Genomic DNA, 22,538 nt, shown 5'->3' with positions numbered 1-22,538 from the left:
CGTCTGGAGGCTGCAAATCCAAGATCAAGGTGCTAGCACGGTCAGTGCTGGCGAGGACCCACTTCTGGGCTCAAGAGCACTACCTTCCCCCCATATCCTCACATGGTGGGTCTCCAGCCTCTTCTCATAAAGGCGCTGATCCCATTCATGAGGGCTCCACTCTCACAGCGTAATCACTTCCCAAAGGCCCCGCCTCCAAATACTGTCACACTGGAATTAGGATTTCAGCATAGGAATTCTGGGGGGACACATTCAGTCCATGGCCCCCGTACCTGTGAATGTGATCTTATTTGGAAATAGGGTTTTGTAGATGAAATTAAGTTAAGGATCTTGAGATAAGATCATCCTGGACTTAGGGTGGACCCTAAATCCAGTGACTAGTGTCCTTATAAGAGAAAGAAGAGGGAGATTGGAGACACACAGACACCGTGGAGAAACGCAGGAGAAAAGGTCCCGTGAAGGCAGAGAGGCAGGGACAGGAGTGCCGCAGCTGCGAGACGAAGAACGCCTGGGGTCAGCAGTAGCTGCAGAGGCAAAGGCAAGGGGGATCCTCCCCTAGGACCTAGGGGGAGAGCATGGCCCTGCTGCCACCTGGATTTTGGATTTCTGTTTTGAGCCATCAAGTTTGTGGCAACTCACCCTGACAGCCTTAGGAAACTAATGCGTTAACCCATTGCATCACTGCACAAAATGACACCCCGACTCGTTTTCTGGGCCAGCCTCCTACCTTGCCTCCTACTATTAGACCCTACTTCTCATTCCACCCCCTTTTTTTTTGAGGCAGGGTTTCCCTCTGTTGCTCAGCCTAGGGGTGCGGTGGCGTGATCATGGCTCACTCAGCCTTGACCTCCTGGGCTTAAGTGACCCTCCCCTTCAGCCTCCCGAGTAGCTTGAACTACAGGTGCATGCCACCCTGCCCAGCTAATTTTTATATATATATATATATTTTTTTTTTTTTTTGTAAAGACGGGGTTTCACTATGTTGTTGCCCATGCTGGTCTCAAACTTCTGGGCTCAAGCGATCCTCCTGCATCAGCCTCCCGAAGTGCCAGGATTACAGGTGTGAGCCCCCGCGCCCGGCCTCTCCCTCCTTTTTATCATTCCCTCTCCCCTCGACTTCCTTGGCTTTCCTCCTCACACCTCCTGTGTTTGGCCCCCTTCCATTTTCTTTCTGCTTCTCTTTCCCAACTTCCCCCTCATCATGGCACAGGGACTCCTGGGCTCCGTGCCACCCCCCTGGAAGTCCACAGTAATGAAGCAGGATTTATGCCTCACACTTCACCGTGGGAGAGCAGAAACCTCTCATTTGAAGCAAAAGGCACTGAAAATAAGCAAATAGTTATGCATTTGTCACCATCGGGTCCTAGCTGGCTTCCACCCTACCCCCTGGCCCCCACCATCTTGCTTGTTCAGGTCATCGTGTCCTCTGATACCCAGTAATTTCCATCATTTTCTACATGCATTTCTGTTGGTCTTCTGAGAATTGTGATTTTCCAAAGTAGAAAGGGCACATCGTCTTTCCGGAGCCTGGAAGGTGCAGGCACTGATGCGTTGGGGGAGATCACAGTGTGACAAGGACAGGGTGGGAGTGTGTCACCCCCCTTTCTACCGACCCTCAGCAGTGGGGAATGATCAGAGGAGATAGAACCTGGGAGGAAGAAGAGATTTCCAATTACTTCCTTCCTGGTCCCTTCTCCACTGGAGCCTGTTATTCCTCTGCTGCTGGGGCCTCTGAATTTTCTCTCACTGAGCCAGGGAAGAGCTTAGTGAACAAACAACGAGGTGTCCTAGCAGTGCAGGGAAGATGTCCAGGACAGTGAGTGTGAAGGAGGGGTCCTGGAGAATGTGCACGCCAGCCCTGCAGCCTGGTGGGCTCTGCAATCAGCCCCCCAAAACCATTCATCAATCACCTTAAACAATTGCATGTGCAAAAGCCCTCTTTTGGTGTCCTTGGAAGCTTTTTTTTTATCAGGCTGGGTGCGTGGCTCATGCCTGTAATCCCAGCACCTTGGGAGGTCGAGGCGGGAGAATCACTTGAGTCCAGGAGGTCGAGGCTGCGATGAGCTATGATCATGCCACTGCACTCCAGCCTGGGTGACAGAGTGAGGGCCCATCTCTACAAAAATTTAAAAATTAAAAAAATTTTCTTTATCAAAGAAATACATGTGCAAATAATATCAAAAGGCTTATTTTTTAAAATCCCCTGTCCTGGCTGCCCCTCCCCTCCACACCTGTCCTGCTCCCCTCTGAGGTGACCATTTTGAGGTTTTTGAGGTATTCATCTCTGCTTGTCTAAATGCACTTGCTCTGCTGTTTCTTAATCTATCCATTTGAGACATCAGCTCTTTACTCTGCGCTGTGGTGCATGACAATTTAGCTGTTACCACACTCACTGCTCGCTCCTCCTCCCAACAAGACATGAATAAAAACAGGAACAAGCTTTTATTTCTGGGGCTTTCACTAGGTATCAGGCAGGGTGGCCCCCTTCCCTCCCGGATGCACTCTCCACGCGGCTCCCAGGACTCCCCACTCCCTCCCTCTGCTTCCTTCCACTGAGTCACCTTCATGGGTCTGTCCCTTCTCCGCGCCCTCCGAAGGATGGGCACCCAGGGCTCGGTCCTCCAGCCCCTCTTCTCCATCTGTGCTCCCCGCCGCTCCTTGCTGGTCTCACCAGTCTCATGGTTCCGAAAATCTTCCCTGTGCTGTTGCCTCCCAGAGCCCCATCTCCAGCCCTGTCCCCAGGCCCCTCAGCACTGGCCCGATTTTGAGGCTGTGCCTCCAGAAGACAGAAGCAGCGTGGTGTTGTGCAGCCAGGATGGGGCTGGCAGATGGAAGTCCTCGTCTAGAACTGGCCCTGCCACCTCCCAGGAGTGTGGCCTCTGGTGACAGACTTCACTTCTCCACCATAAATGTTATGTTTTCTCTGTACAAATGCTCTTTCTTACCCTGTGGATTGACTATAAGAATCAAGTCATGGCGAGGGTTTTGTAAATGGAAAAGCCTTACATTAGTGGAATTGGTTGTTGTTATTTCTCTTTTTTATTTTATTTTCAAGATGTGGTCTTGCTCTATAGCCCAAAGCTGGAGTGCAGTGGTGCGATCATAGCTCACTGCAGCCTCGAACTCCTGGGCTCAAGCGATCCTCCCACCTCATCCTCCCAAGTACAGGCTACAGGCGTGTCACTATCCTGGCTAATTTTTTTTTTTTTTTTTTACTTTTTGGTAGAGACAAGGTCTTGCTTTGTTACCCAGGCTGGTCTCAAACTCCTGGCCTCAATGATCTTTTCACCTCAGCCTCCCAAAGTGCTGGGATTACAGGCATGAGCCACCGTGCCCAGCCTGTTATTATTTCTGCTTGTACTCCTCCACACTTCCTTTTCTCTCTCTTAATCTTTCCCATTCTGTCCTTTGTGATCAGCATTATTTCACAGCCATTTATTGAGCAGCTAGTATGTGGCAGGCACCGTGGGAGCCACACACAGGGCTCTTGCTTGCATGGGGTCACAGCCTGACTTTCCAAAGGCCTGGGTGCGCCTCGGTCTTTGTTTTCCTCTCCATTTTCTTCTTCTTCTCTTTCTTTTTTTTTTTTTGAGATGGAGGTATGCTCTTGTGGCACAGGCTGGAGTGCAGTGGTGTGATCTCAGCTCACTGCAACTTCTGCCTCCTGGGTTCAAGCGATTCTCCTGCCTCAGCCTTCCGAGTAGCTGGGACAACAGGCGCCTGCCACCATGCCCGGCTAAATACTGGTATTTTTAGTAGAGATGGGGTTTCAACATGTTGGCCAGGCTGGCCTCGAACTCCAGACCTCAGATGATCTGCCCGCCTCGCCCTCCCAAAGCGCTGGGCTTACAGGCGTGAGCCACCGTGCCTGGCCTTCCTTCCATTTTCTTTCCCTGTCACTCTCACCCTACCTTAACCCTCACTGATTCTGTTCTTTAATAGGTCTAATTTCATAAACGAAACAGATGCTTTACTCATTATATTATTGTTGAAATCCACGTTCCTTTTTAAAAACATGGGTGAATACTGCTTCTTTAAAAAAACAAAAAACTTCCCTAGAGTAAGTTTCTTTTTCCTGAAGGGTCTCATATTTATCTTTTTTTATTTTTTCTAGAATCATTGACCCTTTCCAGAAATAAGCTCCTTGACAAGTTTGTTTTCACAAATGCAGGCAAATATAAATATGCAGTCATATTTGTGCAATTTACAGTTGTACAATCCTCAAAGTAGTTGATCCTCACTTTCATCTCTTCCTAAACAAAATTGCAATCCAGAAAACAAAAACATCCCTTAGAAAACCTCCATAAGTGTCTGAAGAGCTTGTGGTGATAATGATCTCCATGGAGTTGGATGAGCCTCTGAGTCTGACAAGTGTCTTCTCATCTGAAGCTTTGCACCCCTGGTATTTGTGACTATGACCCGTAATGTTCTTTTCACAGCTCTAGGTGTCTGAGAGCCAGAGTCTGGTTGGCTGAGGGCCTGTTTCTCAAATCTGCATGGTCATGTCAGAGGCATTTGAATCAGAGTGACTAGGGGCTGGGTAAAATAAGGCTGAGATCTGCTGGGCTGCGTCCCCAGCCTGTTAGGCATTCCAAGTCACAGGATGAGACAGGAGGTCACCACAACATACAGGTCATAAAGACCTTACTGATAAAACAGGCTGCAGTAAAGAAGCGGCCAAAACCCACCAAACCCAAAATGGTGATGAGAGTGGCCTCTGGTCGTCCTCATTGCTCATTATATGCTAATTATAATGTATTAGCATGCTAAGAGACACTCCCACCAGCGCCATGACAGTTTACAAATGCCATGGCAATGTCAAGAAGTTACCCTATATGGTCTAAAAGGGGGATGAACCCTCAGTTCCAGGAATTGCCCACCCCTTTCCCTCATGAATAATCCAGCCCTTGTTTAGCATATAATCAAGAAATAATCATAAAAATGGGTAACCAGCTGGGCGCAGTGGCTCACACCTGTAATCCCAGCACTTTGGGAGGCCGAGGCGGGTGGATTACGAGGTCAGGAGATCAAGACCATCCTGGCTAACACGGTGAAACCTCGTCTCTGCTAAAAAAAAACCAAAAAATTAGCCAGGCGTGGTGGTGGGCGCCTGTAGTCCCAGCTACTCGGGAGGCTGAGGCAGGAGAATGGCATAAACCTGGGAGGTGGAGCTTGAAGTGAGCCGAGATCACGTCACTGCACTCCAGCCTGGGCGACAGAGCCAGACTCCGTCTCAAAAAAAAAAAGGGCAACCAGCAGCCCTCGGAGCTGCTCTGCCTATGGAGTAGCCATTCTTTACTCCTTTGTTTTCTTAACAAACTTGCTTTCACTTCACTCTATGGACTCCCCCCGGAATTCTTTCTTGGGTGAGATCCAAGAACCCTCTCTTGGCATCTGGATCGAGACTTCTTTCTGATAAGTCCTACTATCTGTGGAAGCCCCAGGGTCCTGCTGAACTTGTGAGGACAATCTGGCTTCCTGGGAAAGCCCTCAGCCCCAGCCACTAACAGGGCAGGATGTATGGGGAGGAAAGAGCCTTGACATCATTCCACATGTTGAAAAGACAATTGCTCTTCCAACTATAGTTGCTTCTGCCTTCTAAGGTAGGTGTCGTGATTCATGGGATGTGAAGATCAAATCTTTGCCTTCCCTTTGGCTTAAAAAGATTGGTGACGTAAAATTGAGAGAATTGGATTGAGTTGAAGCATATGAAACCACCAAGTTTGTGCAGGTGCTTGCAGCCCTAAGGGGAGAGGTGCGGAATGGGTGGTCCCTTGCTAAGCAGAGGCTTTGGAAATGCCGCAGTAGGAGGTGGGAGAGTGGAATTGCTCTAGAAGGTGAGGCAAGGAGCTGACCTTGAGCCAGAGAGGGAGAGTCAAAACCTGGGGGAAGCCTGGGCTACAAAGAAAGGACAGAGCCAGGGAGAAATTTCCCACAGCAGTTATGGTGAAAAACACTTTTTTAAATGGGCGAATATCACGGATGCTCATAGCAACATTTTCATAATAGCCAAAAAGTGAAAACAGCACAAATGCTCATCAGCTGATGAAGGGATAAGTAAGCATGGCGTCTCCAAACAATGGAACTAAGTGGTGTGATCCTGAGTGGGGTCTGTGAAGCACAGCAGGCTTGGCCAGCCACGGTAACCACGATGGGTCCATTGCCGGATGGGACCAGCTAGTGAACGCGCCGAGGCATAGGGTTGTAGCAGAGAAAGAGGTTTCATCGTAGGGTCACCGAAGGAGGAAATGGGAGGAAACGTCAAATCCATCTCCCTGAGGAATTTGGGGCTGGGGTTTTTAAGGGTTTGGGAGTGGAGACTGGAGTGTGGAGATGGTTGATTGGTCAAAGTGTGCAGGGTGGAGTCATGGGAGAGGGAGATGAAGCTGTATTTTCATGCTGACCACATTCCTCTGTGGGGGTCTTCAAACTGATTGGTGTTGGCTGTCTTGCTGGAATTCAGGATCTGAAAAACATCTTAAGCAATTCTTAAACAAAAGCCTTATGATTCTAGTGTCAGAGATCCCATCTATTTTAAACAAAAGCCTTATGATTCTAAGGTCAGAAATCCTATCTATAGGAACAACTGGGGTGCAGATGTTATCTAGTGCTACGTCACTGTTGGTTACAAGGAAGTGGGTCAAAGTGCAGGCTGACTGATGCTTAATTACAACTGTATTTCTGTCCAGAATTCTTCTTAATCCTGTGAGGATGGCTCACCATATCGTGCTCAATCATGGTGCCAAAATGCCTGTCGTGGGGCTGGACACCTAGAAGTCCCCTCCAGGCCAAGTGACGGAGTATGTGAAGCTTGAGAACGTTGCCACTGTCAGCAAGCTGTGGTGCTCATACCATGAGAAGAGCCTGGTAAAGGAGCCTGCCAGAAGATCCTCAGGGGACCACCTGGAGCTCTATCTTACTCACTGGCCAACAGGCTATTTTTCCTGTTGGATGGGACAGACAACGTGGTACCTAGTGACACCAACTTCATGGACACATGGGTGGCCACATGGAAGAGCTGGTGGATGAAGGGCTATGAAAGCTTTTGGTATCTCCAACTGCAGCCATCTCCAGGAGATGGTAAAGAAACCTGGCTTAAGACCAGGTGTGGTGTCTCAGCCTATAATCCCAGCACTTTGGGAGGCCAAGGTGGGAGGATCACTTGAGCCCAGGAACTCGAGGCTGCAGTGAGTTATGATCATGCCGCTACACTCCAGGCTGAGTGATAGAGTGAGACCCTGTCTCTAAATATATATATATATATATATATACACACATATGTGTATATATATATATATATATGTGTATATATATATATATATATATGACAGACAGAAAAAAAGAAACCTGGCTTAAAAACAGTGGTTAACCAGAGTGAGTGCCATCTGTGCCCACCTCAGGAGAAGTTAATCCAGGGCTGCCAATCCAAAGGCAAGGTGGTGACTGCCTATAGTCCCCTCAGCTTTCGTGACAGGTCTGCGGGATCCTAGCACCAAAGCAATCAGAGCCAAGCGCAGTAAAAAAAATAAACAAATAAAAACGCAGCCCAGATTCTGATCTGGTTTCTCATGCACAGGAATTTGGTGGTAATTCCTATCATCATTTCGGTGGTGACGCTGGAACGCATTGCTGAAAACTTGGAGGTCTTTGACTTTCAACTGAGCAGCCTGATGTGGCCACTGTAGTCAGCTACAACAGGGACGGGAGAGTCTGTGTCTTGGTGAGCTGTGCCTCCTGCAAGGATTACCCCTTCAACACCGAGCTTTAAAGCTACAGGTACCTGCTCTTCCCCAAGTGCCTTGCACCTCTTTTTCCTGCCTCAGTTTTTCTAGCAAGTGTAGTATGGCCTGTGTCCTTTAGCAGTGGGTCAGCGACCTGCAGACTGACCAGCAATGGTGTGGTCAGGTTGATGCTGTGTCCAAACAGCAGTTTGTGTAGACAAGACGTCTCTTCCAGTTTTCTTTGCCCTTTTTTTCTTGTCCAGCTGGGAGAAGTACATCCTGAATACCCTTTTCCAGCCAAAATGAAGCAAAATCGGCGGTCCAAATAGTGCCACTTGGAGTTGCGTTTTGACTGCTGCAACTGTAATCCCTGTAGCCAGTCTCCTTGCCTCAAATAAAAAGTGCTTTTGTGAGCTTAACAAAAAGGAATGAACTAAGGATATACATTACAACATGGATGAACCTCGAAAGCCTTATACTAAATGAAAGAAGCCGGACACAAAAGGCCACATATTGTATGATTGTGTTTATACGAGATGCCCTGAAGAGGCAAATCCACAGACACACAGGAAGATTAGCGGTTGCCCGAGGATGAGGGTGGGGGAAGGGGAACTGCTATTGGACATGGGGATTCTTTTTAAGATGATGGAAATGCTTTGTAAGTAGATAGGAGTGATAGTTGTACAGCACTGTGAAGATACTAGAATCCATTGAATTGTACGCTTGAAAGGGGTGAACGTTGGCTGGGCACGGTGGCTCACATCTGTAATCCTAACACTTTGGGAGGCTGATGTGGCAGGATTGCTTGAACTCAGGAGCTTGAGACGAGCCTAAGCAACATAGCCAGACCCTGTCTCTACAAAAAATAAAAAAAATTAGCTGGGCGTGGTGGCATGCACCTGTGGTCCCAGCTACTCAGGAGGCTGAGGCCCAAGGGCCCCTTGAGTCCAGGAGGTTGATGCTACAGTGAGCCGTGATCATGCCACCTGCACTCCAGCCAGGGCGACAGTGAAACCCTGTCTCCAGAAAAAAAGTGGGGAGGGGATGGTAAGTGTTGAGGTATGTGAATGACTATTATAGAAGCTGTTTTTTGTAAATGGGCTAATATTAAAATTTAAACTGTGTGCTGTCATGTGCTACTAAGTCACTCCCCCTCGTTTCTTCACCCTTCTTTCAAGGTGTACCACATACAATGCCATGCATCTGGGTACTTCTAAGCAAATTAAAGAAGGGTGATATTCTATATTTGGATGAATATGGAGAGAACAGCTAGACAAAGCAAGATACAGAGAGGAGATCGAGTTAAGGAAGCAGCCGGGCGCAGTGGCTCACGCCTGTAATCCCAGCACTTTGGGAGGCTGAGGCGGGAGGATCACTTGAGGTCAGGAGTTCGAGACCAGCCTGGCCAACATGGTGAAACCCCGTCTCTACTAAAAACACAGAAATTAGCCAGGTGTGGTGGTGTGTGCCTGTCATCCCAGCTGCTCAGGAGGCTGAGGCAGGAGAATCGCTTGAACCCGGGAGGTGGAAGTTGCAATGAGCCAAGATCAGGCCACTGCACTTCAGCCTGGGTGACAGAGCGAAACTCCTTCTAAAAATAAAATAAGAAAAAAAGAAAAGAAAAATAATTAGGGAAGCAAAAAAGTAGATGAAGAAGTAGCTAAGAGAAGCCTAAGACCTGTGAGGCTCCTGAGGGAATTTTCAGTAGGGGAGCCAGAGGGAGGGGTTGATGCTTTGCCTCCTGTTAGAGGCATGTGGACTGCGAGAGATATTTGCTGAGGCTGGACAGCCCTCGTTTTGGTTCAGATCCATACCTCTCTCCCACCCAGCACATATACTTTAGGGAAGGCCAGCCCTGCCTTTGGTAGCAGAGGTGCAGCACTGTCTCAGGCCTAAGCTAGGCAGTGATGGTTCCAACAGGGACTTGGCTGATCAAGTCAGAATAAAGTTCGAGACTGTTGTTTCATGGCTAGGGATAGAAGTATTGTTTCCTGGTGATCTATCTCTGCAAGGGAAAGACCATGGGCTGCCTCTGCCATCTTGAGGATATGAGGAAAGGGGCTGCCTGAAAATGAAGCCAACCCGAAGAAACAGATCCAAGAATTGGATTCTGATGATGGCATCTGAGCCCTGGATCAAGCTGCATCTGAAGCTACCTCTGCTTTTGGACTCTTCCGTTCCATGTAAGTCAGTTAATTCCTTTTATGGGTTGAGTTTTCTGTTACTTGGAACAGCAACGATCACATCTACGGTCAGATGATAATTTTGTAAAATACAAAGACTGTGCAAATACACTTCAGTATTTCCCTATTATATCACTTATTTCTTTGTTACAGGTTTATAAAAAGGGGCATAAAACTTCCTGAAAATTCTGCCTACATAATTTGTATGAGTTTCATAATTAATAAAAATATACAAAGGTTTCAAAACTAAAGAAACTAAAGAAAAATGTAGTTGACCAAATTAATTTTGAACTGTATTTGCCCTAAATATTTTAAAAATAGAAGTCTACGCTTGACAAACCCAGATGAACCTGGCTTAACACCATTCCTGTCAACACCTCCACTGTCCGGTTTTTGTAAAAGGCCAGGTGTCATACTGTTTGAGGCTTTAGTGGCCTGCAAGGCAAAGCGGGCCAAGCCTAACATTGCTCTTAACTGGTAATCTGCCCAAATTGCATTATTCCACATTATTCATGTATCACCCCCGAGGTGCCTTCCCATTGAAGAAATTAGCTCAGAAGCTCCTCATTTAAGGTGCGAAGTGACAGGTGTCTCTGTATCTAAAATGGAAATTATAGCAATTGCTGAAAATGTTGCAATCACTGCTTGGGTATGCAAGAGACACACCCAAAATAAAATGTTTGAAAAATGCTGAAAATAAAAGGATAAGCAAAAATCTACCAGGCAAAAGAAAATGAGGAAAAGGCTGGAGTCTAGTTCTATATGAACCAGAACAGCCACTGCAATTTAAACTCAAATTTCTGTTCTGAACAGCATTTTTGTCAGGAAAAAAAAATACAAATAATAAATAAATAAATCAGAGTTTCTGAAAGATGGAAAACTGCTTCCATATTCTTTAGAAGGGAACTGGTTAAATAAAATATGGCACATTCACGCCATAGAATACTACGCAGACATTGAAATCGATGAGGTGGGTATTTATACAATTAGGAACTGAGCGTATGGGACCTGTTGCTTAGTGAGAAAAGTGTGATGTGTAGAGATGCGTGAGGGGCGCATAAGGATGCTACCTGCCTGTTCACATCAGGATTCCCTGGAATCGGTGCACTCGGGAGAGGGATACGACTGGTTTTGGGACACATATATAAAAAAAAAAAAATTAGTTTTTGCTCTATGAGCCTTCATACCTTTGAGTTCTGTACCACATACATTTTATTCATTCAAAAAATAAATTAGGTAAGTTTCTTGTTTTACATCTTTCAGATTATGGTCATCCATCTTATTTTAACTAAATGGCCAACAGCCTCTATCTGATGCCCCAGCATATCCACTGGGTTCAGTTCCTTGCTCTTTTATTTATTTATTTATTTATTATTTATTTATTTATTTTTTGAGACAGGGGTCTCGCTCTGTTGCCCAGGCTGGAGTGCAGTTGCACGATCTAGGCTCACTGCAAGCTCTGCCTCCTGGGTTCACGCCATTCTCCTGCCTCAGCCTCCTGAGTAGCTGCGACTACAGGTGCCCGCCACCACGTGTGGCTAATTCGTTGTATTTTTAGTAGAGATGGGGTTTCACCATGTTAGCTAGGGGGGTTTCACCATGTTAGCCAGGGGGGTTTCACCATGTTAGCCAGGATGGTCTCAATCTCCTGACCTTGTGATCTGCCTGCCTCAGCCTCCCAAAGTGCTGGGATTACAGGCGTGAGCCACTGCACCCGGCCTCCTTTTTTTTTTAGACAGGGTCTTGCTCTGTTGCCCAGGCTGGAGTACAGTGGCATGATAGTGGCTCACTTCAGCCTCCTGCCTTAACCTCCCATGTAGCTGGGGCTACAGGCATGCATCACCATGCCCAGATACTTTTAATTTTTTTTGTAGAGACAGGGCCTTGCTTTGTTGCCCAGACTGGTCTCGAACTCCTGGCCTCCTGCCTCGGCCTCCCAAAATGCTGGGATTACAGGCATGAGCCACTGTGCCAGGCTCAGTTCCTTACCCTTAATGGTTACTTTTATTATGGAAAAAAAAAAAAAAACTCTCCAATTTCTTGTATATTGCTCTTTGATGAAAGAATTTGGGGTTAACCAACCCTTAATGTTGCATTTCACTTCATATTCGCACTTCATTATTATTATGATCACTAGAAGTAAGAAATTATTTTACTGAGAATCATGAGTATGCCTTGGTCAGGATTTCTCACTCTTTTTTTCTGTTTAATTAGAAGTACTTGCTTGAATAAACAGTAAACCTACCCATGATTTCCACTCTTGCTATTAATGGTTCTAGCAAACTGGAATTTTCCCACCCTCGCATAACAGCCAGAGGCATGGGTTGGGCTCTACCAGCATCTCATAGCCACCAGCAACCAGACAATGCCCAATTCCCTACAGCCTTGGCCCTGCCCATCATCAAGAATGAGTCAATCCCTCCCCTCTCCCTAGCTGAGGAGCTCGTCAGCTGTCCCATGCAAGTAAAGTTCTCTCTTTATATAATATCTTCTGGAAATCGAAGCATTTCATCAACTGTTATTATCATTATTCTTTTCTTTTCTTTTCTTTTTTCTTTTTTTTGAGATGGCGTTTCGCTCTTATTGCCCAGGCTGAAGTGCAGTGCTGCGATCTTGGCTCACCACAACCTCCGCCTCCTGGGGTTCAAGTGATTCTCCTGCTTCAGCCTCCTGAGTACCTGGGATTACAGGCATGCACCACCACACCCGGCTAATTTTGTATTTTTAGTAGAGATGGGGTTTCTCCATGTTGGTCAGGCTGATCTCCAACTCCCGACCTTAGGCAATCTGCCTGCCTCAGCCTCCCAAAGTGCTGGGATTACAGGCGTGAGCCACCGCGCCCAGCTTACTATCATTGTTTTACAGCATGTAGCATCTTCCCGACAAAGGTTTCTCACTCGTTTTTAAAATGCTCTACAAGGTGATACATGGTGTTCTCCCAGTTCTCCGAAGGAAGCTGCAGGGGCAAACTTCGAGGGCATTCAGGAAGCCACACCCTCCCCTGGCTCCCTCCCCGGCCAAGCCCAGTGCACCTGTCCCTATGTTGTTCTTAGCTATTCTTCAGTCCTTCAAGATTGACTGATGGTGTAACGGAAGAGACTAGGCCGCGATTTCAATCTCAAAATGCACCCTAGGGCCAAGGTTTGCTCTAATTCTCCCTCATCTATTTCTCATGGCAGATCTTAAATATTTTTGACCCTAGGGTCTTTCAGTTCTCGGTGTAAGTGTGCAGGAGGTCAGACAGAGCAGGCCCATCCCGTAGTTTTGAAATTATTCAAACTTGGGTAATGTAATTCTCAGGTAGCGTAACAGAGGTTTTTGCTTAAGTAAACATCCCACAGCCTGGCAGTCATCATTTCCCATTTTAAGCATATTTATTTATTTATTGGAGACAGAGTCTCACTCTGTCATGCAGGCTGGAGTGCAGTGGCACAATCTTGGCTCACTGCAACCTCCACCTCCGGGTTCAAGCAAGTCTCATGCCTCAGCCTCCCAAGCAGCTGGGACTACAGGTGCGTGCCACCACACTCAGCTAATTTGTGTATTTTTAGTAGAGACGAAGTCTTGCCATGTTGGCCAGGCTGGTCTTGAACTCCTGGCCTCAAGCGATCTGCTTGCCTTGGCCTCCCAAAGTGCTGGGATTACAGACATGAGTCACCATGCCTGCTCTGAAGCATATTTAAAACTAAGTGGATGTGTGAGGTCAGGAGTTAGAGACCAGCCTGACCAACATGGTGAAACCTCATCTCTACTAAAAATACAGAATTAGCTGGGCATGGTGGCGCACGCCTGTAATCCCAGTTTCTTGGGAGGCTGAGGCAAGAGAATCGCTTGAACCCAGGAGGCAGAAGTTGCACTGAGTCAAGATTGCGCTATTGCAGTCCAGTCTGGGTAACAAGAGGGCAACTCTGTCTCAAAAATAAATAAAATAAAATAAAATTAAATTAAATTAAATTAAAAAATAAGTAGATAAGCTTTAATTTCTCCGTTATCATTTGTCAAGAGAAAGAAACCAGGCCAGGCACGGTGGCTCATGCCTGTAATCCTAGCACTTTGGGAGGCTGAGGCAGGTGGATCACTTGAGGTCAGGAGTTCGAGACCAGCCTGGCCAACATGGTGAAACCCCCGTCTCTACTAAAATACAAAGAAATTAGCCGGGTGTGGTGGTGGGCGCCTGTCATCCCAGCTACTCGGGAGGCTGAGGCAGGAGAATCACTGGAACCCGGGAAGCGAAGGTTGCAGTGAGCAGAGACTGTGCCACTGCCCTCTAGCCTAGGCAACAGAGCAAGACTCTGTCTCACAAAAAAGAGAAGGAAACCAGACTTAATAACAACAATCTGAATGCAAATTGCTTAACCTTGGATATCTTTGGGAGCTTCCCAATATTGGTGAAAAGAAGGAAGAAAAACAATTTTCTTTGCAGGGCTTATCGGCTTTTACACTGATATTTCTGAATGTCAGATAAAACCGTTTCTGGCTTTGTAAGTATTAACCATAGAAGGGAGATAAAAACAAAATATTTTGTACTACACAGCACACAAGAAAGAGCTAAGGAGACAGGATTTTATTATACAGTTCTTCCGTGTATTTAGTTGATAAAATATTTCTACAAGACCAGCTTTTATGCTACTTTAACAACATTAATCTTTGTGTCTATAGTTTAAGAGAAAAAATAGGTTTTAGCCAGATACTCAAGGTGGCTGAAAGCCTTACAAAAAATAAATAACAATTTTATCTACATGGTATAAAATACAAACAAGAAATCTAGGCACTTTCCTCTTGCCCTGGAGAGTTTCTTGTTCTGACGCCACATCTGTTTGACGAGGTGGGCGCTGTCTAGCTCCTGAGGCTTTGTGCTCTTGCAGATGCCAGCACCACCCGAAACTTCCTGTTTGTCCTTTAAGACACAGCTCAGATGTCAGCTCCTAATTTCTAGACTCTTCAAGCCAGAGTTTTTTTTGTTTTGTTTTGTTTTGTTTTTTGTTTTTTGTTTTTAAGAGGCAAGGTATCACTCCATTGCCCAGGCTGGAGTGCAGTGACTCAGTCAAGGCTCACTGCAGCCTCTAACTCTTGGGCTCAAGTGATCCTCCCAAGTAGCCTTCACTTCAGCCTCCCAAGTAGTTGGGATATAGGCGTGAGTAACCACACCTGGCTAATTTTCTTTCTTTTTTTTTTTTTTCTGGTACAGATAGGATCTTTAGGCCAGGCACAGTGGCTCATGTCTATAATCCTAGCACTTTGAGAGGCTGAGGCAGGTGGATCACTTAAGGCCAGGAGTTCGAGACCAGCCTGGCCAACATGGTGAAACCCCGTCTCTACTAAAAATACAAAAACACTAGCCAGGGCCGGGCGTGGTGGCTCATGCCCATAATCCCAGCACTTTGGGAGGCCGAGGCGGGCGGATCACAAGGTCAGGAGATCAAGACCATCCTGGCTAACATGGTGAAACCCCATCTCTACTAAAAATACAAAAAATTAGCTGGGCGAGGTGGCGGGCGCCTGTAGTCCCAGCTACACAGGAGGTTGAGGCAGGAGAATGGCATGAACCCCGGGGGGCGGAGCCTGCAGTGAGCCGAGATCACGCCACTGCACTCTAGCCTGGGTGACAGCGAGACTCCGTCTCAAAAAAAAAAAAAAAAAAACACTAGCCAGGCATGGTGATGGTACCTGTAATCCCAGCTACTCAGGAGGCTGAGGCAAGAGAATCGCTTGAATACGGGAGGCAGAGGCTACAGTGACCCAAGATCATGCCACTGCACTCCAGCCTAGGTGACAGAGTAAGACCCTGTCTCAAAAAAAAAAAAAAAAAAAAAAACAAGAGGGTCTCACTCTGTTGCCCAGGCTGGTCTCAAGCTCCTGGCCTCAAAGAACCTTCCTGCCTCAGCCTCCCAAAGCACTAGAATTACAGGTGTGAGCCACGGCACCAGGCCCAGGGTCGTCGTTTTGTTTTCTGCTCTCCTTGCCCATCAGCAGTGCTTCCATCACTCTGCCCTGGTGTTGGCCATTGGTGTGTGATTTGCCTGTTCACACGCCCACCTCCCTCCCTAGACAGCCAGCCCTATGAGGGCAGGCACTGGGCACGATGGCTCTTTGAGCCCCGCTACATAGTTTGGTGTGCGATGCTCAAGGAAGGCACTTCCTGATGAATAAATAAATGAATGACAGTGATTGAAAGAATGAATGAGTCCTACGTGTCAGAGCTGGCAAAATGAGGAGTTGAGGAACTATTAATCCACTGACACCAGGTTCCCTGGACTTAACTTCCCAACTGCAAAGTGCACCTTCCCAGAAGGGACAGCCACTCCTGAGGACCCAGGAAGAAACACTCTTCCCTCCCTATTGCTAAAGAGTGGGCAATAATTTTTTTTTAAATAAGTAACTTAAAGCCAGACAGGGTGGCTCACGCCTGTAATCCCAGCACTTTGGGAGGCCGAGGCAGGCAGATCGCTTGAACTCAGGAGTTTGAGACCAGTCTGGGCAACATGGTGAAACCCCATCTCCACAAAAAATACAAAAATTCGCCAGGCGTAGTGGCGTGCCTATAGTCTTAGCTACTTGGGAGGCTGAGGCAGGAGAACTGCTTGAACTGGGGAGGTCAAGGCTGCATGAGCCGAGATGGTGCCACTGCACTCCAGCCTGGATGACAGAGCGAGACCCTGTCTCAAAATAAATAAATGAATAAATAATAAAATAAATAATTTAAATCCCGGCTGGGTGCGGTGGCTCACACCTGTAATCCCAGCACTTTGGGAAGCTGAGGCAGGTGGATCACAAGGTCACGAGATTGAGACCATCCTGACCAACACGGCAGAACCCCATCTCTACTAAAAATACAAAAATTAGCTGGGCGTGGTGGCATGTGCCTGTAGTCCCAGCTACTCAGGAGGCTGAGGCAAAAGAATCGCTTAAACCCGGGAGGCAGAGGTTGCATTGAGCCAAGATCACTGCCCTCCAGCTTGGGCAACAGAGCAAGACTCTGTCTCAAAAAAGAAATAAATAGTAAAAAAAATAATAATTTAAATCCCTTGATTAATAGCATCTCCATTTACTACACTTTTGCGAAATAAAAAATCTGCCCTATTTCACCAAACTAACAGGCAGGCTGTTCACGCATTGGTGAATTTCCTCTTGACCGAGTCCTCGGCCCGACATGAAGACTGGCAGGAACCGGCTGCTGGCCAACTGCTTGGCTTTGCATGGTGTCCCCAGGGATGTCGTACATGAAGGAATCTAGGGACAACTTAGGAAGACAATTTTTTTTTTTTTTTTAGTTGGAGTCTCACTCTGTCACCCAGGCTGCAGTGCAATGGCGTGACCTCAGCTCACTGCAACCTCTGCCTCCGGGGTTCAAGCAATTCTCTTGCCTCAGCCTCCCAAGCAGCTGGGATTACAGGCATCTGCCACCACACCTGGCTAATTTTTCTGCATTTTTAGTAGAAACAGGGTTTCGCCATATTGGCCAGGCTGCTCTAGAACCCCTGACCTTGTGATCTGCCCACCTTGGCCTCCCAAAATGCTGGGATTACAGGTGTGAGCCACCATGCCTGGCCCAGGAAGATAATTTTTTAAAAAAGAATCCCAACCAGTGAGGCCTAAGCTACCAGTAAGGGACTTGGTGGCAGACCCCAAGCAATGGCGTGATAGAAAAAACATCCTCCTTTCGGATGCTTTTAAAATGAATTGGTTCCTTTTCCTTTTCACTTCTGTGAAAAATAAAATGTAACAGAACAAAATCAACTCTCTTTTATTTCCAGACTGGGCGTCACAGTGTACCAATGGTTGTCCCAACAATGACAAACACCAGCCTTGGTCCGTGGAGTCAGGCAGGTCTGAGTTGGGAGCCCCACGTCATCACTTGCTAGTACCATGCCCTTAATCTCTGTGTGTGTCAGATTTTCTAACTAAACTGGGGACAGGAGCCATCACTGTAAGGTTCCTGTTCTTGTGGGGATTAAATGAGATAATGTGCGTCAAGTGTTGAGTGTGGTGTTTGGCACGTGACAGATGCTTAGTGACTATTAGGTGTTAATATTATTATTGTTATTACTTTAATATATTTCCGGCATTCATTCCTGTTCTCATATTTGAACATATTAATGTTCATATTGTATGATCGTAAGTGGCATATTAATTTTAGATTAGAAATTACCATATTTTCTATAGCCAGCTCCTCTTTCTACGGCATTTTTTCCCAGGAGCTGCCATTTCAGGCAATAACCATGTCTTCAACTTTTCCATTTCTTGCAGTACTTAGCACAGTGCAGAGCAAACAGTGGGCCTTATAAAATGCTGCTGAATTGAATGATGAGAAGACAACAGAGTAACGCGACGATATAGTCTGTGCTCTAGACACGGCCTGTGGTCAGCAACCTCCACTAATTGAGTTAAGATCCCTGAAAGCAACTCTTAGATAAATTCTTAATAGCTTTTCTCAGAATCTTTATGAAGGAGTACCTGGAAACCTCATAACACTGGCATTTTAATCATGTCTTACTTGGCTGACTCGCCTATGAGACACTGTGATAAGCTCTTAAGGGGGGAAAACTTTATAGAAAAAATAATCTTGGAACCACATCAGAATAAGCAAACATATTCTTTAAGGACCAAGGTAAGGTGTATCCTGTTTTTTAAAATATAAGATATTATTATAAGAATCACACTCAAAACAGCATCGGGGCCAGGTGCGGTGGCTCACGCCTGTAATCCCAACACTTTGGGAGGCCAAGGCAGGTGGATCACTTGAGATCAGGAGTTCGAGACCAACCTGGCCAACATGGTAAAACCACTGTCTCTACTAAAATTACAAAAATTAGCTGGGCGTGGTGGCAGGCACCTGTAATCCCAGCTACTTGGGAGGCTGAGGCAGGAGAACTGCTTGAACTCAGGAGACGGAGGCTGCAGTGAGCCAAGACCGTGCCACTGCACTCCAGCCTGGGCGACAGAGAGAGACTCCATCTCAAAAAAAAAAAAAAAAAAAAAAAAGTGATATGAAGGAGAATGGGAGTTACTGTTTGAGGGGTATGGAGTTTCCATTTGGAATGAGAAAGTTCTAGAGATGGATCAGGGTGATGGCTGCACGACAATGTGAATTTATTTAATCCCCCTGGACTATACGCATGAAAGTGGTTAAAATTGTAAATTTGATGTTATGTATATTCCACCACAGTTTTAAAATAAAAGTATAAAGAAGTTTAAAAGTCACCTGCTTTCACACAACTCTCTAAGCATACGAACACACATATATAGTAAAATTTTCAATAACTTTTCTCACTCAGCTGTATATTTCTTTTTTAAGCTCCAATAATCTTAAAGGTAACCTTAAATGAAATAAGTAAAGGAATAAGGACCATTCATAAAAAGCAAATAGTAAGGCCGGGCACAGTAGCTCACGCCCTGTAATCCCAGCACTTTGGGAAGCCGAGGCAGGTGGATCGCCTAAGGTCTTCAGTTCGAGACCAGCCTGACCAACATGGAGAAACCCCATCTCTACTAAAAATACAAAAATTAGCCGGGCGTGGCGGCAGGCGCCTGTAATCCCAGCTACTCGGGAGGCTGAGGCAGGAGAATCGCTTAAACCTGGGAGGCGGAGGTTGTGGTGAGCAGAAATTGTGCCATTGCACTCCAGCCTGGGCAACAAGAGCGAAACTCTGTCTAAAAAACAAACAAACAAACAAAAACAAATAAGAACGTCTTCCAGATTATCTTTTTTTCTGAGACAGGATCTTGCTCTGTCACCCAGGCTGGAGTGCAGTAGCGCAAACACTTTCCACTACAGCCTTAACTTCCTAGGCTCAAGCAATCCTCTGGCCTCAGCCTGCAGAGTAGCTGGGACCACAGGTGTGTGCCACAGCCAGATAATTTTTTTTATTTGTATAGACACGGAGTTTCATTACATTTCCCAGGCTGGTCTTGAACTCTTGGGCTCAAGTCATCCTCCTACCTCAGCCTCCCAAAGTGCTGGGATTACAGGCGTGAGCTACTGTGTCCCGCCCCAGTTATCTGATGTTGGCCATAGGACAGCAGGGCTTTCCAAAAATTCCCTTACCCCCGGACCCCTTAAACTTTAGGTGGGTTCAGGTACCAATAGGCATGATGTTGTTTACACAGGAAATTTCAAGGTCAGAAGGAACAGGCTGCCTTTGATGAAACTGAAGAGAAGACAAAGAAAGGAGGCACTGCGAATATGTTCAAGAGGAAACGAAGAAGCCAAAATCCATAAATATGAGTCAAAGACATTCATGTCACCTTCATTAGTCTATTCATTTTGCACCAACTGCATTGTAAACAAATTGTTCTTCGCTCTGTGCGGTCAATATTCTGCAAATGACTCTGGAAGATTCGGACGGGTTGCGGGAGAAGGAGCCATACTTTCCTTTTACCACCAGACACTTTGCCCTGCGGTCAGCAGGTGGACAGGGGATGGGGGTGCTGCTGTCCCTGCAGGTCACCGGGTATCGGACCCACCCACATGCATTTGGTGGTCTCGACTCAGTGCACACGAGTGCAGAGCTGGGTCAAGAAAGGAGGAGGAGGTCTGACTCCCTGCTGCCTTTTAAAGATGTCTTTGCTGCTCTTTCTCATTATCCCCTATTGCCAAAAAGTAAATTATAAAGTTAATTTTTAGCAGCAAAGCATGCATGCTTTTTGGTCTTCGCTTTTCTGGTATAAATTTATTAGCAGGTTCAGTATTCTGATTGTGAAACCAGGTTTTCATAAGCATGCACATGTAGTTTTTTTTATTAAAAAAATTATTTTTTCTTAGCACTCTGTGAGCTGGTATACTATAGCTGACATACGTAGAAGTTTCTTCCCAAAAAGGAGCTTTCTTTCCTCCCATTTCATAGCGCCTAAGTCCACACTATAACCACGCTAAAAGCTAGCAAACCCCTCCAGCTGTTGATGGCAATGCAAAAGCCCTTTAAGGAACGAAGGGTGAGGGGGCCACTAACATTTCCTCTTAATGCCTTCTGTGGCCACAGAGCCACTGACCACTGTGAGTCAGGCAGGCCCTATAAACATGTCCCAAATCGCAGAGCCTGAAGAGCTTTCAAAGAATTTTTGTTTATTTGTATGCTTTTGCCTTCCATACACAAACTGGAAGAAACAATAGGCTCCTCCTTGATTTGGGCAAAGGCCCTGCTCTGGCCTCAGCGGGGCGCTGTCTGGTGGGCAGGCCATCTGTCTGTGGTCCATTAGAGTTAAGGCTCTTATTTCTTTCCTGCCCAGCCAGAATATGCCCAGAAAAGTCAAAACTTGGTCCTGTCTTATTTAAGAAATCTCATTCCTCAGTATTTGTGTGCATGGTATTGAAACAAAGTCAACCTTCATTCAACTTAATTCTTTGTTTTGTTTTGTTTTGTTTTGTTTTTTGAGAAGGAACCTCATTCTGTCGCCCAGGCTGGAATGCAGTGGTGCAATCTTGGCTCACAGCAACCTCCACCTCCTGGGTTCAAGTGATTCTCCTGCCTCAGCCCTCTGAGTAGCTGGGACTCCAGGCATGCATCACCATGCCCAACTAATTTTTTGTATTTTTAATAGAGATGAGGTTTCACCCTGTTGGCCAGGCTGGACTCAAACTCCTGACCTCAAGTGATCCGCCTGCCTCGGCCTCCCAAAGTGCTGGGATTACAAGCGTGAGCCACTGCGCCCGGCAGAATTCAACTTAATGCTGTTTTAAAAGTTAATGGAGGCTTTATTCGAGTTATGCAATTGGCCAAGCATTGAAGATTAAAATGGGAGGGACTTATGGTTTAAAAGGAAAGTCAGATGAATAAATACTTTACACTACAAGATAACACACGCTTAATAAAGGCATCCACATAAAAAAGTACCATAGGCTATGGGAAGACAGAGCTGACAGCACACCTGTTTAGGTGAGAAGGAACAAGGACAGGCCACCGCCGACCCAAGGCAGGAAGTCTGAGGTCGTTCAGCCCAGTGGTTAGTGACTCGCACAGGCTTTGTAGTGGAGATCTGGGTCTCCCAACATGGCCCTGCCACTTGCTAGCTTTGTGCCAGAGGCATTTAGTTAACCTCTCTGAGCTGTGATTTCCTTACCTGTAGAATGGAGGTGATCATTCTTTTTAGCTAGTCAACTCATATGCTATTATAGGAGTTACATTAAATCAACTAACATACACAAATGACTCTGCAGGTAGCAGGTGCCCAGTACATGCAGCCAGTATTATCGGTTAACCTAAAAGAGAAAGGTGATGTGGAGGAAACAGCAATGCATACCCAGGCGTGGAGGCATGAGGGTGCTTCTCTTCTTCAGGAAAGACCTCAGAACCCTTGTGTGAGTGGAGGGAAGCAGTGCAGGGGAGGAGGCCAGAAAGGCCAGCTGTGGGCAGTGGGGACCTCTGGGGATTATTAAGCAGGGGGGTAATGAGACAGATACTGTCCCTGTCCTTCCATCTGTGCCCCTCTCTAGCCCTTTGAGCCTTTCTATTGTAATAGCTGGCTTGACTTCTACTGCCTAAGGATTTCATGAGCCCCCTACCTCCAAGCACTGCAGGAGGGGAGTGAACTGCTACAGAATTGACACCTCTCATTGCCTGATGAGAGTTGGAGTATAAATAACCCAGCTGTCTCGCCCCTCAGGCAGGATACCTCCGAGGCATGTATTCTACAGGAC

The 22,538-nt window shown here is 46.5% G+C and overlaps 1 protein-coding gene and 1 pseudogene across 3 annotated transcripts in view; one reads left to right on the top strand and one right to left on the bottom strand.

Moving 5' to 3' along the window:
* Positions 1-22,538, bottom strand: part of EFCAB2 (EF-hand calcium binding domain 2) — a 195,534-nt gene that overhangs the window by 22,595 nt on the left and 150,401 nt on the right. Inside the window, exon 5 of one of the 3 annotated variants that reach the window (XM_063613558.1) lies at positions 1,556-6,466. The exons of 1 other annotated variant lie outside the window; for it this stretch is intronic. In XM_063613558.1, the coding sequence (XP_063469628.1) occupies positions 6,426-6,466 (41 nt within the window). In that variant the 3' untranslated portion in view covers positions 1,556-6,425. Of the gene's footprint in view, positions 1-1,555; positions 6,467-7,668; positions 9,968-22,538 lie in introns of those variants that run through there. One more of the 3 variants, XM_063613557.1, reaches the window with a different exon arrangement.
* On the top strand, positions 6,477-7,669 carry LOC129458061 (aldo-keto reductase family 1 member B1-like; annotated as a pseudogene).

The sequence above is a fragment of the Symphalangus syndactylus genome, chromosome 19, assembly GCF_028878055.3.
Source record: "Symphalangus syndactylus isolate Jambi chromosome 19, NHGRI_mSymSyn1-v2.1_pri, whole genome shotgun sequence".
Classification (NCBI taxonomy): Eukaryota; Metazoa; Chordata; class Mammalia; order Primates; family Hylobatidae; genus Symphalangus; species Symphalangus syndactylus.
The sequence above is the reverse complement of the archived record's forward strand: the minus strand, read 5'-3'. Positions and strand labels throughout refer to the sequence as shown.